This window comes from Numida meleagris, chromosome 23, assembly GCF_002078875.1.
Source record: "Numida meleagris isolate 19003 breed g44 Domestic line chromosome 23, NumMel1.0, whole genome shotgun sequence".
Classification (NCBI taxonomy): Eukaryota; Metazoa; Chordata; class Aves; order Galliformes; family Numididae; genus Numida; species Numida meleagris.
Window position 1 is genome coordinate 5,455,180 of NC_034431.1, and position 15,969 is coordinate 5,471,148.

At 47.0% G+C, this 15,969-nt stretch overlaps 1 protein-coding gene across 13 annotated transcripts in view; it reads left to right on the forward strand.

Annotated features, from left to right (window-relative positions):
* Positions 1 to 15,969, forward strand: part of CEP164 (centrosomal protein 164) — a 44,329-nt gene that overhangs the window by 17,156 nt on the left and 11,204 nt on the right. For 11 of the 13 annotated variants that reach the window (XM_021375904.1, XM_021375906.1, XM_021375905.1 and 8 more), the window contains 17 exons: positions 3,239 to 3,324; positions 4,835 to 4,984; positions 7,082 to 7,300; positions 8,540 to 8,671; positions 9,040 to 9,256; positions 9,831 to 9,908; positions 10,166 to 10,297; positions 10,583 to 10,705; positions 11,235 to 11,378; positions 11,593 to 11,676; positions 12,080 to 12,148; positions 12,501 to 12,679; positions 13,119 to 13,245; positions 13,663 to 13,730; positions 13,932 to 14,139; positions 14,602 to 14,709; positions 15,714 to 15,828. In XM_021375904.1, coding sequence (XP_021231579.1) covers positions 3,239 to 3,324; positions 4,835 to 4,984; positions 7,082 to 7,300; positions 8,540 to 8,671; positions 9,040 to 9,256; positions 9,831 to 9,908; positions 10,166 to 10,297; positions 10,583 to 10,705; positions 11,235 to 11,378; positions 11,593 to 11,676; positions 12,080 to 12,148; positions 12,501 to 12,679; positions 13,119 to 13,245; positions 13,663 to 13,730; positions 13,932 to 14,139; positions 14,602 to 14,709; positions 15,714 to 15,828 — 2,239 coding nt within the window. Of the gene's footprint in view, positions 1 to 3,238; positions 3,325 to 4,834; positions 4,985 to 7,081; positions 7,301 to 8,539; positions 8,672 to 9,039; positions 9,257 to 9,830; positions 9,909 to 10,165; positions 10,298 to 10,582; positions 10,706 to 11,234; positions 11,379 to 11,592; positions 11,677 to 12,079; positions 12,149 to 12,500; positions 12,680 to 13,118; positions 13,246 to 13,662; positions 13,731 to 13,931; positions 14,140 to 14,601; positions 14,710 to 15,713; positions 15,829 to 15,969 lie in introns of those variants that run through there. The other 2 variants (XM_021375910.1, XM_021375916.1) reach the window with 2 other exon arrangements.

Sequence of the window (15,969 nt, forward strand, 5' to 3'; positions counted from 1 at the left end):
TGTGGCATACTAGTATCAGGATGAAGCTATTGGCATAAAGACTTCGAGGCAGACAGAGCACTCTGACTTTAGGGGAGGGATTAGAGCAGCAGTTCTAGTGCAGTACTGTGTCTGCAGATGCAGGGAGTTGCAGCTTCTCCTGTGAGAGGAAGCTGCACGAATATATGCTCTTAGGAAGAGGTGGTTTGTGGGTGGTGCATGTGTGCAAGCTCACAAGTGTGTGCCTTCACTGCCCCCAGTACGTGCTTAGATAACTGGTTTTCCTGGGGAGTGCTGAGAAGCAGAGTCTGTTTAGCTTTTTTCTCTTGTGAGTGTATTTGTCCTTTTCTTTCTCTTAAGCAGATGAAGAGAATTATGTAACAGAGCACAACAGTAGAAAATGAAGAAATGGAGGTTACCTTCCTCTGACAGAGAAACTTAGTTTTAGGCATTTGCTTGCCTGGCCTGCTTTCATGTAGGGGAAACAACAGGATCCTTTCAATGAGTCTGTGGCATATAAAGGAGTGTACACGTGCGTGTACATGTCGTCTTCCTACATCACGTTGGCCCCTTATGTAGCTATGCTAGGGCAGTTCTGGCTGAAGATTGCTGTGCCTCTTGAGATTTTTATCCTCATCTTCTCAGCGTGTTACCGAGTTGTCCTCCTCAGCCCCACGTTCCTACTGAGCCCTGCCAGCCATCCCTCTCCTGCACCATCTCAGCTCATCAGCGCGTTGGCTGGAAGAGCGCGCTGCACAGCGAGGCAGAGGGTCAGGCTCCAGCTGGGGTTTACTCAGCCTTGCTCTGATTGTAAGTGAGTTGATCAGCTGCATTGGAGGAGACCTTGAGTGGCAAACTCACCACCTGTCCAGCAGAGAGGAGCAATCCAGTTTGTTAGGTTGTCTGGAGAATACACCTGTCCTCTTGTGCCTAATAATGAGAATAATCAGATGTGAAGGGAAAACAAAACATATGCCTGCTGTGTGCTCCCCCTCTCCCTCTTGCTACAGCACAGTCATCGTGCATACTAATGTCTTGTTGGAGCAGACACATTTTGAGTTTATTACAGCCTTGTCTTGAGGAGGGAGAGGTGGATTTGAAATGGTGCCCCCTGCAGAACTGCAGCTGCTCTTTTGTGTCAAAAGACAGAGGCTATTTTGAAATTAGACTCCGGATTGTTGGAATGTGTTTTATTTCCATGTAATGGACTTGCCTTGCTTTGAATATGCTGGCAAAATATTCTTTTTTTTTTTTTAATAAAAAAGACCTCTTCAATGGCACTGTACGTGCACAACATTGGAGGCTTTCGGTTAGTGTGTTTTGGCAGGAGCTGTGTTAGATTGCAGAGGCAGTGTGGGCTGCTGTCTGCTAGACTTGACTTCTCTGCTGGCAATGGGAAGGTTGCTCCTTTCACCCTTCACTTAGCAGGCATTTAAAGTGCTGGCATCCTGCTTTGCTGGCATTGCTACTGAGCTGAGGGTGATGGTGGTGAGGAGCTGGAAGCAGGCATGGCATCGGAGCAGTCACGTGCTGGAGACCATAGAAATCCTCCTCTCGAGGCCTCTTGGGGACTACGCTGTGTGGAGAGGAGACAGTCTATTTTCCATCATCCTGGCTTTGTATTGTGAGTGTGTGAGATTCTTCCTGTGGGACTCAGCCTGGTGTTGAGCAGGACAGAAAACCAAGCTGGCAGCAGTGCTCAGTGCTTCCCGGGGACTGCTGGCAGTCCTGGGGCAACGAGAGGGGCAAAGCTCTGGGAATTTCACAGGCAGGGCTTAAAATCCAGCCCGTGTTCCCTGCAGGAACAGGCCCTGTTCACCTTCCCAGATATGTCTGGAGGTTCCTGCAGTCTGGGATTTCTGGGGAGGGACTGCTCCAGGAAGGTATGTTGGGCAGGAATGCAGCAGAGGTCCCTGGCATGTGCTCAGCAGTGCTACCTGTAACTGGTCATCTTTATTCCCCAGAAGATCTCATTCTTCATTTTTCTGGCTTCTTTCCTTTCGCAGGCAGCAGTGACAGAGCCTGTTCTGAGCCAGGTGATGTTTTCTGGGCTCCTCAGTTCTCAGGAATTGAAGTCATCATTTAGGCTGGAGTGGTGGGGAGCTGCTGGGAGAGTTCTGCCCAGGCTGATGTGATGGAAGGTGACAGCACTTGCAGGGAATCCTTCTGCTGTTTGCTTTGCTGAACATTTGCATAAATTACTGCTGTTTTAATTGTGTTATTTTGGCCCTGCTCCACATTACATTCCTGCATGGCAAGGGCTGAGCTCACCTGCTGTTTGTGTGGTCCCCAGGAATTTGTGGATGGGCTCTGAGGACCAGAGACGCAGCGTCCAGAAACCTCAGCAGGCAGGATGGGCTGTTAGTGTTTTCTCATGTGGGACTGAGGGCTTGAGGAGGGGATCTGTTTCCCCTTCCTTGGGTAAATTGCACAATGTGTGTTTGTATGTATGTCCTTGCTGGGGGGACAGAGGTGTCTGGTAGATGGCAGGGGGGGAATAGGAGCAGCTGACTATTTTATATTCAAATATTATTTTAAGTATTTCCTATTTCGTAAGTAAGCCACCTGCAGTCACTCTGAGCGTGTTATTGAGGAACTGGGTTAGTCAGCAGCATTCAGACTGATCTCTTCTGGAGGGAGTGGTCAGAAATCTCTGGGTAGGTGTGACTGCATGAGGTATACTGCCCATCGTGGTCTGTTTGGGAACCAGGATACAAGGCAGAACTATTGTAATTCTGGTCACAATCAGTGCATCAGTTTTCTTTATGGCCACAGTACATTATTTCATGTTTGTATATGTGACGTTCCTGCTTTAAAAGATTTGTCCTACATTATTCAGACAGTTTATGGTTACTTGGATATGTAAGATGACCTTCGGGGGGGAATAAACAACCAAAGCTGATGTTGAGAGTGCTGTGTGCTGGCAGAGGGTTCATCTTCTGTACTGAAAAAACAACCCTGAGACCAATAATAGTAACACAACCTGGAGAGCTGAGCTCCCTGATGTCTCTATGCTGATGGAGCTGTTCCTCCATGTGTTCCCGCGATATCTCGAGACCTTGGTTACTTGTAAGAGGGGAAATTAACACATTCAGCTGGGCATTCTGGAGTGTCCTGTGGATGCACATTAGTCCCTGGGCTTGGTGCTGGTATGTTGGACTGGAGTGGTACTGCTTTTCAGTGGAGCCACTGTAAGGTCCTGGGAGGCTCTGATGGCAAAGGAGCCAGCAAACTCCACACTATTTGCTTTTACCTGCAGGCCCAGGAGCTGGGAGAAGAGGAAAAAGACCAAAGCAAAGCCAGTGTAGATGAAGAGCAAAGCAAAAGAACAAAAGCTGCTGAGAGGTATGGTACAAACAGAGCTAGAAAGGAGGCATAGACAGCTCTAGCTCCAAGTGACTTTCCTGTCTTGTCTGTCCCTGCTGTGCTCAGGTCACTGTAACCTGTACAGGAGTTCCCTGCGGAGCACCATGAGATCCTGCAGCATCTCACAGAGTCTCTTCCATTCAATCTTTCTTTTCTCCCACCACCCCTTTAGTATCATCTCAGCAGATTTCAGCATTCTTTCAGCTTCTGGCTGGGAAGATGGCAAAACTGCCTGCTTTTCACTTCCTCATGACCACCCTCAGATGTGGAGCTGGCTTTTCCATTTCCCTTATAGCTATCTGGCTTTTATCTAAGGCTGTGAAAGTCACTCTCTTGCCATGATGGTCTGTGTTCTCATTGTGTTGTGCCTTGTGGCATTTAACACAGGTGAGTTAGGCCCAAGCCATTGCCTGATAAATAGACCTTGCAGGTTCTGGGGCAGGTCCCAGCCTCGGTGCTGGTTTGGTGGGAGGGTTCAGCTCCGATGTGAACAGTTCAGTTCCTCTTCCTTCCTTAGAGGTGTCCTAGAGCCACTTGGCCGCTGTTTGGCCAAGCATAAATGTTAAGCTATTTTGTTATCCTGCTACGCGTGAGGACCAGGCTGTCTAGGGGAGCTGTTTTTTCCCCCCTGTTTGTGGAAACTTGTTTAAAACAACTGTAATATTGCGCTGAGCAGAGAGCTCTGTGGTCTCTAGAGCACCCTGCTCTGCCTTTGAGAGTTGTAACATGTGGCATTTATAGATGAATTGTGTCAAAACTCTTAGCCTCCACGCAGAGCTACACAGCGTTCCGAGGCACTGGGAACCAAGAAGCTGTTGCTTATGCCAGGAAAACTTGTGAACAGAAGAAGCTGCAGTCCATCTTAATGACTGGCTGCATGCAATTGGGATTCACAGCTTTGTGCTTGGAGGAGCTGTTCACATGAAGGTCCCTGAAAATGTGTTCTGCCCAAGGAATTCTCCTTCTCGCTTAGTACCTGCTTCCCAGCTATGAATCCTCTCCACTCGCTCTGCCTGTACAGCCACGCTGTGCTTGCTTAGTCTCTCTTCTCTGTGCTTCCAAGATGAAATGGAACCATAGATGTAAACATGCCTGCCAATGTATTTCCATCTCTAATTTAGACAACAATGTGAGTGTTACTAATAGGGCTGGTCTATCATGGGGAAATTCTGCAAGGACTTGCAAAGAGAGGGAGGTAATCCAGCAAAGAGATTCGACATTTTGAGGTTGACAGACAAATTAAACCCTCAGCTGCCTGTTAGTCTGGCAGTGCTCGAGGTGGTGTGAATGGTTTGGAGCTTTGTTGGGGCTTTGGCAGCCCCATATTGGAAAAATGAGGCCCCTTGGCAGGCATGAGCTTGTGCTGCAGGCTGCCCATCTTGAGTCAGCTGCGCATCCCATCTTCCCTCTGTCTTTGTCTACTTGGAGCAGTCTCTAGAATCTAATCTACGCTAATCTGACATTCTGTTACCTTTTTTGTGCTGCAAAGTGAGAGGGATCAAAGTGGTTGTGAAGCATCAGAACAGAAGTGTGTTGCTTTAGAAAAACCCAATCAAGAAGAGGCTGTGGCCCTGGAGCTGGAGGAGGGATCGCTGGATAGCCTGGTCAATCTGGAAGAGCTCACAGCCCCGCAAAAAGCGTAAGGGCTTCATTTAAGTCCCTAGTGTTGTATGCACAACAGCTTTTGTCCTTTTTTTTTTTTTTTTTTTCCTGTTCTCCCCTTTATTTGAAGTTACTGTGTGAGACTGGCATGCTAGGAGATGCGGTTTGGTGGGCACAGCAGAGCTTGAAAGCATCTCAGCATGCAAATCCAAGCAGCTGTTCTGCTGGCAAGAGCGCCGAGGTAACAGTCTGTCCTGGGCAGGGTGAGAACAGCAGCTCAGCCCTTGGGGTCTGTGGCACAGGACTCTGTGGTATGGAAAAAGATCTGTTTGCTTTGTACTTGGAAAAGCCTCCTTACCAGCATCACTAATGAGGCTAAGCATTCACACGCCTTAGATAAACAGTTTTCCACAGATCCTGCGTTTGCTTGCGTAGTGCTGAGATCGGAAGGAGGGAGAGGAAAAAAATCCTCTCACTTTTTTGGAGTCACTGGGAACACTGTTTGGTTTGAGATAACGAGGTCAGAGCAGAAGATGGTAGAGCTCAGTTTCTCTGCAAAAGCCAGTGGTCTATCACAGTACTACTAAATTGGTGGAGTTTGCTGATAGGTACCTGCAGTTTCACCGCAATGAAAGTTCTCAGTAGAAGTGAACATGCTGACTTTGCTTTCTGTGTCAAATGACAGATCAGCAGAAGCAATTGGAAAAAATAGGCAATGCATCTATCAAGACAAAGTGGTGGAGTAGCAATCTTTGGTTTGAAGACGAGCACAGTATCTTTTTTTTTTTTTAATTTGAAACAGTGTAAATGTGCATGTGTTGGTTGGATAGTTATTTAAACAAAAATTTGAGCAAAAAGAACAGATAAAAACGTGGAAGTACTTGAGGTGCTTTGCAGAGCAGCCTGATAAATGGCACCTCCTGCAGGCATCTGTGCAGTTGGCCCGGAGCATGCAGTGTTACAGGGGAGCACTAGTGAAACAGGATTTTTCCAGGACCCTTCTACCCTTTCCTCTCTCTCTGTTCTTTTGCTAATGGCTGCACAAGTAACCTTTTCTCTCTGACTCAAGGTTATATTGCTAGAGCTGTTATTTCCCTGATTCCAGGCAAGACAGAGATCTTTGCCTTCTGCTAGCAGTCTCAGAGCATGATGAGAAGACCTTGCTGCTTCGGTTTTCACAAGCACAGAATAAGAATTTTGTCCTTAGACTGATCTTCATTTCTCCCTCTTCCCTTTCAGCCTCTTTCAGACCTTATAATTTTGCTACTCTATGTCTGAAAAAAAAAACAACAAAACCTTAATTAGAAACAGATTGGTTTTGAATTTTTGGAGAGCTTAAGGCTCTCTGTTGCCTAGGGCTGGCAAACTCCCAGCACACTTTAGATTGCAATTGCAGAAAAATACCTGGTCCATTAGAAATGTATTGCCATTCCCTGGGTTAGAAACTGGTACTGATTGCATCTGCTTTTACGGTCCTAGGCAGGATTTCATAGCTGCTAGATCCTTCGTGAGGTGAGGTGTGTTGCCCTCATGAGGTGAGCAGTAGTGAGTCCAAATAAGAGTTGTTCAGGACCTAAGTTCTGTTAGGACTAGGTTTAATTTATCAGTCAGAGTTTGAGAGTTCCAACCAGTGGTGCCTGGGAACATCCCCGAGCTGCTGTCTGAGATAAAGTGCTGCTTGAAGCTCAGAGGATGTACTGTGTAGCCTTGTAAAAATGATGCTTTCCTGTGTCTGCAGCAGCAAAAGTTCAGGATGTAAGGCTGGTGAGTTTGGCTGGCAAGCATGGGAATGGATTTGTTTTCCAGGCATGTTGCAGGGAACACTGACAGCATGAATTCTGTACCAAGCTTGTCTTCTACCTGCGTGCCCTCCACCTGCCTACACTGTTGTTCCTCACCTCCTGTGAGCAAAACAGCAAGTGCTCCACAGAAGCAAAAAAAAAAAAAAAAAAGTGGCTGCAATCCAGTGGAGATTTTGCATATCCTTTCCCTTCATAGAGAGGAAAGCTTGTGGAGTAGGTGGCTTTGAGATTTTTGGTTTGGAGGTGATACTGTGTGTGGGAACGTTGCTGGTTCCCATTGTGTTACTCAGTTCTCTCACCCTTTTGCCAAAGGAGTTTTTTCTTTTTGATAGGCAACCTGAGAAAGAAATAAAACAAGAGCAGTCCTTGAACCAGTCTAGTGAAGAATCCCTGAAGGAAGTAGCCAAGGAGCTGGAGAAAGAGACTGAGCAAGAGAAAATGCACTTAGAGCAAATGAAGAAGGAGAAAATCCAGCAATTCCAGGAGGAGATGAGGCTACAGGAGGAGGAAGAAGCTCAGAAGCTTTATCAGCAAAAAGAAAAATCCCTCAGGTACTCTTTTATTTTTCCTATTTCTCCTCCTGAGTCTTTCCCAGGTGCGATTCGTTGCTGGCGGCAGCAAGGTTGTGCTGTGTTGTAGGCCACCTTGAAACGGGCGCTGCATTGCGGAGTTGTGGGTGAAGGAGGCAAGAGCAGAGCTCCTGAGGTGCCAAGGAGCACGGGGCTCCGTCCTGGCAGTGACAGTAAGGATCTGCACATCCTGAAATGGGTCGTGGTCTGCTCTCAGTGCTGCAAATGCTCAAAGCAGAGCGCAGTCCGCCTGAGGAAAGCAGGCTCCCTCGTACAGACAGGAGAGCTTCTTCCTCGTGTCCTGTCAGAAGAGCTATGATTCCATACACATGCAACTTTCATAGAGCTGTGAACTTGTCTCTTATTGTTAACCTGGGAAAAGTTTCCAGTTCGGTGCTTGGAGCTTTACCACCTGGCAGACTTTCAAATCTTGGGCTAAATGGTAGTAATAGGACTGGAAATTGGGGCATTAGAGAAGATGAGGTTACCCCAGAGGAACTATTTGAAGCTCTGGTACTGCATGTATTACAGAAGGACTTCCAAACAAGACTTTAAGGAGTAGGGCATGGATTTCTATGTGCAAAACCCAGCCAGTGCATGAAGATCTAATGGCAGCACAGGGAGCAGAACAGCGATGGGAGCGGTGTCCTCTGTTCTGGGGGATTTTTCTCTCAGGACTTGTATTATAAGCATCAGGGCCACCCCAGGTAAGCTCTTAACAGCACTCACCCAGCCAGAAAAGGTACCCTGAGATGAAGCACTCTGGGAATGCTGCCTTGGGTGCAAAAGAGGACAGAAATTGTTCATGAAGGGAGAAATGTCTAAGCACTAACTAAGCAGAGGGAAAATGGGTGTTGTGCAAAAGCAAGAAGCTTATACTAATGCATCCAGCTACCTTGGCTGGGAGTCTGCCTTCATTTCATAGAGCTGATTTTTACGTATCTGGAAAAAAGTGCCACCTATGATGATATAGTGAGCCTTTAAGATACAGCACAGGAGCTTGATGCTCAGGGGCTGTCTCTCCTGCGCCAGCAGCCTGATTATGAAGGTGTGGAAGGGAATTAACTGTCTGGAACCTTGGGAATGCATCACTCAGGCACGCGCAGCTAGCGGGAGCCGATCTGTATGCCTTAGGGAGGTGGACTGAAGGCACTAGAGCTTCATGAACCTTTTTTTTTCTTTTTTCCTCTTTTTTCTTCCCCCTGGCTGCTCATCTCTCAGGACGCTGAAAGAGGATTTGGCAAAGGTTTCCGAGGAGGAAGAATTACGTATAAGAAAGGAGGAAACTGATAGACTCTCAAAGCTGCGAGCCACCATCACCTCCGAGACTGAGGCAGAGAAGGAGAAGATAAGGTGAAGGGTTTTGCCACAATGAGCAGAAAGCTGCCGTCCCGGGGGACATAAACTGTGGGTTTGAGAGAGAAGCATCTTGCATGCCATCAGCGTCCACTCAGGGGATGTACTAGCCAGCCTGAGCTTCCCGTAGCTGCTACCTTGCCTTGTTAGTAAGATAGGAATCACGAGGACCCAACTATGATGCTGTTTGCTGTTTATTTCCAAGGCCTTTGCTGATGCACTTGTGATTCAAAGTGTGCACTGGTTCTCCATTTCTTCTGGAATTTTCACGTCTGATCTTCTCTTAGCTCTGTTTCCTAAATGGAGCCCAGTGTTAAAGTACCAAATTCTGACCAGCTTCTCTGCTCTTGTTTCAACCCTACCAGGGCAGAGCAAGAGCTGGCACTGCAAAAACTAAGAGAAGAGTGGGAATCCCTGCAGGTAATGGAGAAGGAGAGCTTGGAGAGGAAGAAGCAGCTTGCTTTGGAGAAAATGAAGCTGGAAATGGAGGAAGCTCAGCAGAAAGAAACGATCAGGCTGGAAAAAGAGAAGGAACAATTCCTAAGGGAGCTTAAGGAGAGATTAGAAATGGAAAAGAAAAAGGTGAGACTTGTTTGTTACCAACTGGAGCCAGACCCTTGCTGTTTATGCTGACCTGGCTTGCACTGCAATGCTAAGGTAAAGTAAGATTAAATAACACCTGCATGTATTTTAATAATAACTCTGTTAAAACACAAGGGAAAGGTGTTAGGCATGCTGTTAGAGCTGTGATCGAGCTGGGGAGTACTCCCCTCATTTTATTACAACGGGGATTAAATAATTATTTAAGAGGCCACATTGCATCTGAAGGAAAAAAAGATCATTGTCTTTGCTAAGCTAAAGCAAACTACCTTATCAGGCTAGAACACCTCTTGAGTGCTGCTTTAGCACTCTGGAAGGCTCGGGGTTCTTGAATAGAGGCAGTTCATACTCATTCCATGGGACAACATGACTGAGATCCATTGAGATCTTCTGGAACAGAAAACATCCAGAGAGTATATTGTGTATTACTTGTTTTGAATGGGGTTCACTGTGCTTTTGATGCTCATGGATAGATGTTAATTGCAACTGCATCTTGTGTGGCATGTCTCTATAAATAGAGGATTTTCAGCACACTGTTTGGCTCATGTTCCTGCAGGCTGCAAAGGAGCTAGAGAAACAGTTTGCAGCTGAACTCCAGCAGCTGAAATCTGCAACAGAAGAGAAGCATCGAAAGGTAAAAGATGGTGTCCCTAGAATGTAAACTGCTTTTGTGTTCCAGTCTAGCTCCAAGTGTGGCCAGGGAGGGTGGCATTAATTTTTTCCATTTCCTAAACATGATTCTGGTCTGGCTCAGCATTTGGGCATGTTCCAAGTAGAGGGTGGTGAGACTGTACACACTGATCTTTGCCATGCTTCTTGATCTTTGTAGGAGGGCATTTGAGAGATCTTGTCAGAAGGGTGACAAGTCTCCGTGGGTGGTTTTCATGGCAGGTCACTTCTAACCTGCAAACCCAGACAGCAGAGGCACAGAGGAGTGAGGAGGCTTGGCTGCGTGAAGACTTACAGAGAGCAGAGGAGAAAGCGCAGCAGAAAGCATACCAAGTAGCAGAGTATGAACGTGAGGCAAGTATTCATCTTGGATGCTGAAAGTTCTTCATTCTCCTTGGATGTCTGGGGAGGTCTGAGATGCAGAGTCCCCTGTCCAAGGGTGACAGCGGTGCACATCAGGGGAAGGGACACTCCTGCAGCATCTCCTTTCACAGTGTGCTTGCTTTCTACTACCTAGGCTGTGGCCTGATCCCACTTGCAAGGTACTCTGAAATTCAGTATTTCTGTTCATGTGGGAAGCTGCTCTCTTGGGGAGCCAGTGCAGTGATTCAGTGAAGCCTCTTTGTGTCATCATTGCAGCTCAGTGAGCTTATGAGAGAGAAACGCCAGGAAGTGGAAAAAGACCATGAGAGGAAAATGGAGAGGATGAAAGAGGAGCACCAGGAGGTCCTAGCAAGGATTCGGGATCAGTATGAAGAGGAGGTATTTCTGGGGAAGAGCAGTGAACTGGGAGATCACTGTTGGTCAGCTGGACTGTACCTTGGCTGGCACAGCTGCTTGCCAGCTCTGCTTATCTCAGCCACTCCTAGAACTGGGGCATCTTGTTTATTTTAGTGGTTTTGCCACTGTGTAAAGCAAACAGGCTCAGGTTATAAGGTTAACCTGTCAAAGCATTCTGTGCAGGCAACTTCCACGTGGGTTTGTGGACTTCTGTACCAGAGAAGCTTTTTAATGGTTTTAGAGTTGCCTGTTCTGGAAAGCCTCCTGCCACACAGTCAGCAGTGTGTGACAAAGCCCTAGACTATCATGGGTTATTTCTTCTTTTCTGAGACATCCTCTTAACAACATTGTGCCTATAAGCAACAGGCTTTAACCTTGCTGAATTTGATATTTGCTAAGGATGTGTTGTGCAATGACCTGGTTATCCAGAGTGTGTGTCCTTTGTGTTCGTGCTCATGGCTTGCTGAAGAGCTTCGCTCGGCCGCTTTTTCTTGTTTGTATTCTGTAACAGGAAAGAAAGCAGAGAGCAGAGCTGTTTGAAGGCCTGCGAGGTGAGATGGCACGCCTCCGACAGCTTCATGAAGTGGAGGTGAAAGCCCTGCAGGCAGAGCTGGATGAACGTCTGACTGCATTGCAGCACAGGCATAGGGAGAAGGTGAGGAGAGTCCTGCCTGGCAATTTAGGACTTGCCTGCATTGGCCTGGGTACTGTGACACCTCAGTGCATCTGCCACCCTCCGTAGCCAACAGTAATACAAGTGGCAGGTCGTGCTCTCCCAGTATTCCTTGCTAATCCCTCTGGTGGCAGAGCTCTGCCTGGTGAGTGAAGAACTTGTGCCATTCGCTCTTTAAATTGACGTCTCTGTGCAGGAAAGAAGACTCCAGGATTCAGAAAATGAGCTTGAAATACGTGCAAAGAATGTCAAAGCAAGATCAGTGCAGCTTCTTAACCAGGTGAGTCAGCCATGTTGGGCTTGAGACATCTCCTTGCCTGAGCTGCTCCCCTGGCTGCTTCCTTGTGGGTTCTATCTGCCACCTAAGTTACCAAGTTTCAAGATAAAACTTGTGTCGTGAGGGCTAAGCATTCTTAGCAGTACAGTCTCATGGTTAGTGGTATTTGTGGTGAAAGTCAGTGCCTTGAGTGGGCTCCCCTGTTTTGGGAAGCAGTATATGAGCCCTCTGTCACTTACAAAATGGGATGGGAAGGGATGAAGCAAAACTGAGAACAATGTTCATGTAATTTTGAATTATCTTGAAAATTAGGCCTGACTTAGTTTAAGCGCTGCTGAGCGTCAGCAGTCTCCTCTACTGGCATCCCTATGTTCTGATAGTCACCTACTTATTCTGCTATGCTTAGGAGGAGTCTCTGAGAAAGAAAAAGCAGCAGCTGCTAGATGAAGAAAGACGGACTGAGCTAGAAAGAGATGTACGTATGCCTTGGCTCTGGAGAGGATCTGTGCTGCTTTGGTTTTGGGGAGGGTAAGGGAGGAACACACTTAGAACCATGGCTTTAAAAAAATGCTAGCAATGTTGTTTTCTAAATTGTGAGTTTGCAAATTCCTTCCTGTCCCTTTGAGCTCTCTGAGCTTCGGATTAGCTCAGAGATATTTCCCAAAAAGAGCAGGCAGTCTTGTTCCCCTAGGATTGATGTGTGATGTGTGTTTGTAGCTCCGGGACCTCCTGTGAACTGTGCAGGTAGCAAAAGTCTCTTGCACGCTGTGTGCTTTCACTCCATTCTCAGGGAAGCCTGAGAGATTTTTTTGTTTGTTTGTTTCTAGGAAGCTGCTTTTGCTTCTCAACTCCGCCTTGAGGAGAATCGGAAGGAGCACACCAACCTTCTTGAGTCCATCCGGCAGCTGCGTAAGGCTCTTGAAGAGCTCCAGGATCAGAAAGCCGAGCTGGAGGCTCAGGTGGACTTGTTGCAGACCCGAAGCCAGAGGCTACAGAAACGTATCAGGTGTGTGTGTGTGTGTGAGAGAGAGAGATTTCCCCTAGTGCTCAAGATCTGCTTGATTACTGATGTTGTCTGGAGGTATTGCACGAGTAGTTCAGCTGTGTTTAGGAGCCAGTGGCAGCAGGAGATTGTCTTAATGATAGTTATCAAGCTGCATTGCCAGTGTCTGATGTACCCCCAGCCCTGGATCTAGAAGTCTGTATCTGCAAACTGCTATATGAAGTCTCTTATTTGTATTTATTCCTGTATGTGGGAAACTGTATGAGACAGCTGCTGTAAGCTGTTGTCATCAGTATGTTTCTGCATTCCTGTTTGTCTTTCATGTCTGGCCCTTTCCTTTCTGAAATCTGGAGGTTGCTTTGGACACTTGCAGGTAGTTTACTGGGCTAGGAGGACCTGCAGTCTAATGAATTGCTGCCATTGTTGCCTTTTCATGTGGCAGTGAGCTTGAGGCAGCTGTCAGGAGCAAGCAGGAGATTTTGAAAGAATTGGAGGCAGAAGAAAGTGCGGAGTCTCCCGGAAGGAAAGCTGAGCTCCATCTTGAAGACCTGAGAGAAACTATTCAAGCTGTGAGTAGAGCTGTCTGCAAAGGCATTTGCCTTGTGAGATCTGAGGCTGTAACTTTGTGAAAATTCCAGCCTTGGCTCTTCTGCCTAAACTTGTTTCAGATGCATTGATGCATTCTTCTTTGCCAGAAGACATCAGTGTTTTGTACTCCTTATTGCTTTCTGCCTATTATTAGGGGAAAAGGAGTGTGGGATGCCTGAGTGCCCTTGAAGTCAGAAGCAGGACTTGAGTCAGGGACAGAAATGTCTCTTACTTCTTAAAATATCACATAAAAAATATCCCCAGCACTAGTCTTGGGTCAGGGCAATAATACAGTGATGTCATCCAGAATTTTTTCCCCTAATTTGATTCTAATGGGGTCCTTGGGTTCAGTTTTCTTGTACGTATCTATCAGTTTTTGAAACATTTCAACTCTTCAGCATTCATCCAGAGAGCCTGCTTCCCCGCCTTCTCAAACCCATGAAGACAGCAACTTCCAATTTGATCAGTGAGTATCTGAATACCAGCTACTTCAGAAAATGTGGCTTTCTTGGTTGTTTCTTTTCCTTGGGTTTTAGAAGCAGATGTTTTTGCTTGGGTTTATACGCATTGCACGTACACTTTATTCTGGGGCAGGGAGCTGCATGAGGGTTGCTGGATGGAACAGCCAGCACAGGAAGCCAGAAGTATACCTGTTTCTTTCTTATAGAGTCAGGAGCTACATCTCTGCTGAAGGAATCTCCATCAGAAAAGCCAAGGAATTCCTGGTGCGCCAGACCCGCTCCATGAGGAAGAGACACACAGCGCTGAAAGCTGCAAAGCAGCAGTGGCACCAAGATATGCAGAAAGCACAGGAGGCCGTGCAGGATCCTGACAACTCCCAGCTACTGGAGGGAATGCGCAAGAACCTGGAAGAGGTGAGTCACTGAGCACTGGCAGGCATCCATCCCATCAGCAGGTACAAGTTCACTGCTGTAGCTCTGTAGCGATTTCACTCTTGCTTAAAAAGTGATCCCTGAGTACTTGTCAGTTCTGCTGATGCACCAGCCAAAGACAGGGAAAAGATCTTCACTTCCTTCATTGACAGAACGCTCCTATTTGCAGATTTTAGCTGCAAAGCTGTCGACTCTGTTGGATGCAGGGTTAGGAAGTGACACCCCTTTTTCCCTTGGGCGAACTTCCCTAAGCCATGTGCTTTCCCCTCTGCACATTCCTTTTTGTTGCTCTGTAAGACTTGGGAGCAGTTTTACTCCAGCAGCATGATTTCTTGTGCCAAGAAGAAATGAGATGGTGAAAATCACCGTGACCACTAAAGTAGATAATTTCCTGTCATTCTTGGGTAATTTTCCTTCTTGACTTGGCTGTTTGATCCACTGCAGGAAGCCAAGCAGCTGGACAAGATGAATTCGGCTATGCGGAAAGGACAGGTGCTGCTGAAGAAGAAGGAAGAGAAACTAAGCCAGCTGGAGTCCTCCCTGTTGGAGGAGGTAAGCACAAGCGTCCTGCTCGGACCTGCCCAGCTGCCCTCCCACAGTTTGCAGAGCTGTTGGCCTTCTCCCATAGCCAGGAGTCTCTGTAGGGCTTTTGGTTGGGTTGTGCTTTGAGAGCAGAATGATGGGTCTGTGAGAAGAGTGGGAGAGATTAGGTGAGACAAAGAGCTGGAGAGAATGACTACGGTGCACATGATTCACCAGCTCTGAGGTTTGAGATGGAGAGTTTGTCCCATGATTGCAGCTTGCGAGTCAGGACTGCTGGCATCAGGGCTTGAGTTGGCTGGAAAAAAGTCTGCTAAATGAGCCCTCAAGCTTCTTAGGTCAGAAGCAAATCCACGTTAACGTTGATATGCAGAATACAATATAAACCGAACTCTAATCAAAGTTGTTAGATATTTTATCAACTGTCTGCATCTTGGGCAAGACGGCAAGTATTTCCCTTTGCTGATGACATCTGGACTCAGTATTAAGTGTATGACGCAGAAAGCAACCTGAAAAATCTGCATGATTTTTGCCTGGAGAGAACAAGGGCAGGTCACCCCATGTGAGGTAGAGCCTACTTTGCTTTCCTGTTCAGGACAGGCCTTGGAATCTGTCCAGCTCTGCCTGTGACCGTGTGGCCTTAGGGCAGTGGTGTAGATGTGAATGCACAAGACTTCTGGTGGTCAAGAGCTTTCTGTTGGTGCAAAGATAACCCAGCCACGCAAGATCTATAAGACATATTTGATGCACAGAACATTTTGACTTCTGCCTAGAAGGGCCAGTTCATGCAGCTGTTAAATTTGGCCTCCGGTGAGCGCACATGCCTCTTCCAGAGACCAAGCAGTCTCTTCACTTTTCAAATGTTGCTGCTGGAGTCTCAGGACTCTCCTTTCACTTGCTCTGTGCCTGTCCATGCACTCCTGCCTGCGTAGATGAGGTGTAGGCAGTACTCCAATGGCTTTGCTGTTGCAGAGACAGAAAGCAGGTTTTATTTGCAATGTTTTCCTTCTTATCAGCTTTCAGATGAAGATACGCTGAAGAGTGTTGCGTGCAAGAAGATGGTGACTTTTGATCTCAGCAGCTCTGAGGACACAAACAGCATGTCCGGTGCAAACATACATCTGCCTAAGTGTAAGTTTCTGACTGGTTTGATATTCTGTGCCTGATGTTTTTGGCAGTGTCTGGCTTTCCTTTTTGCCTCTCAGATGTATCTAGGGCTGTTCCTGTTTGGGCTTGTTTGAGTCTAAGGCAGCTTTACTATTTATGACCGAG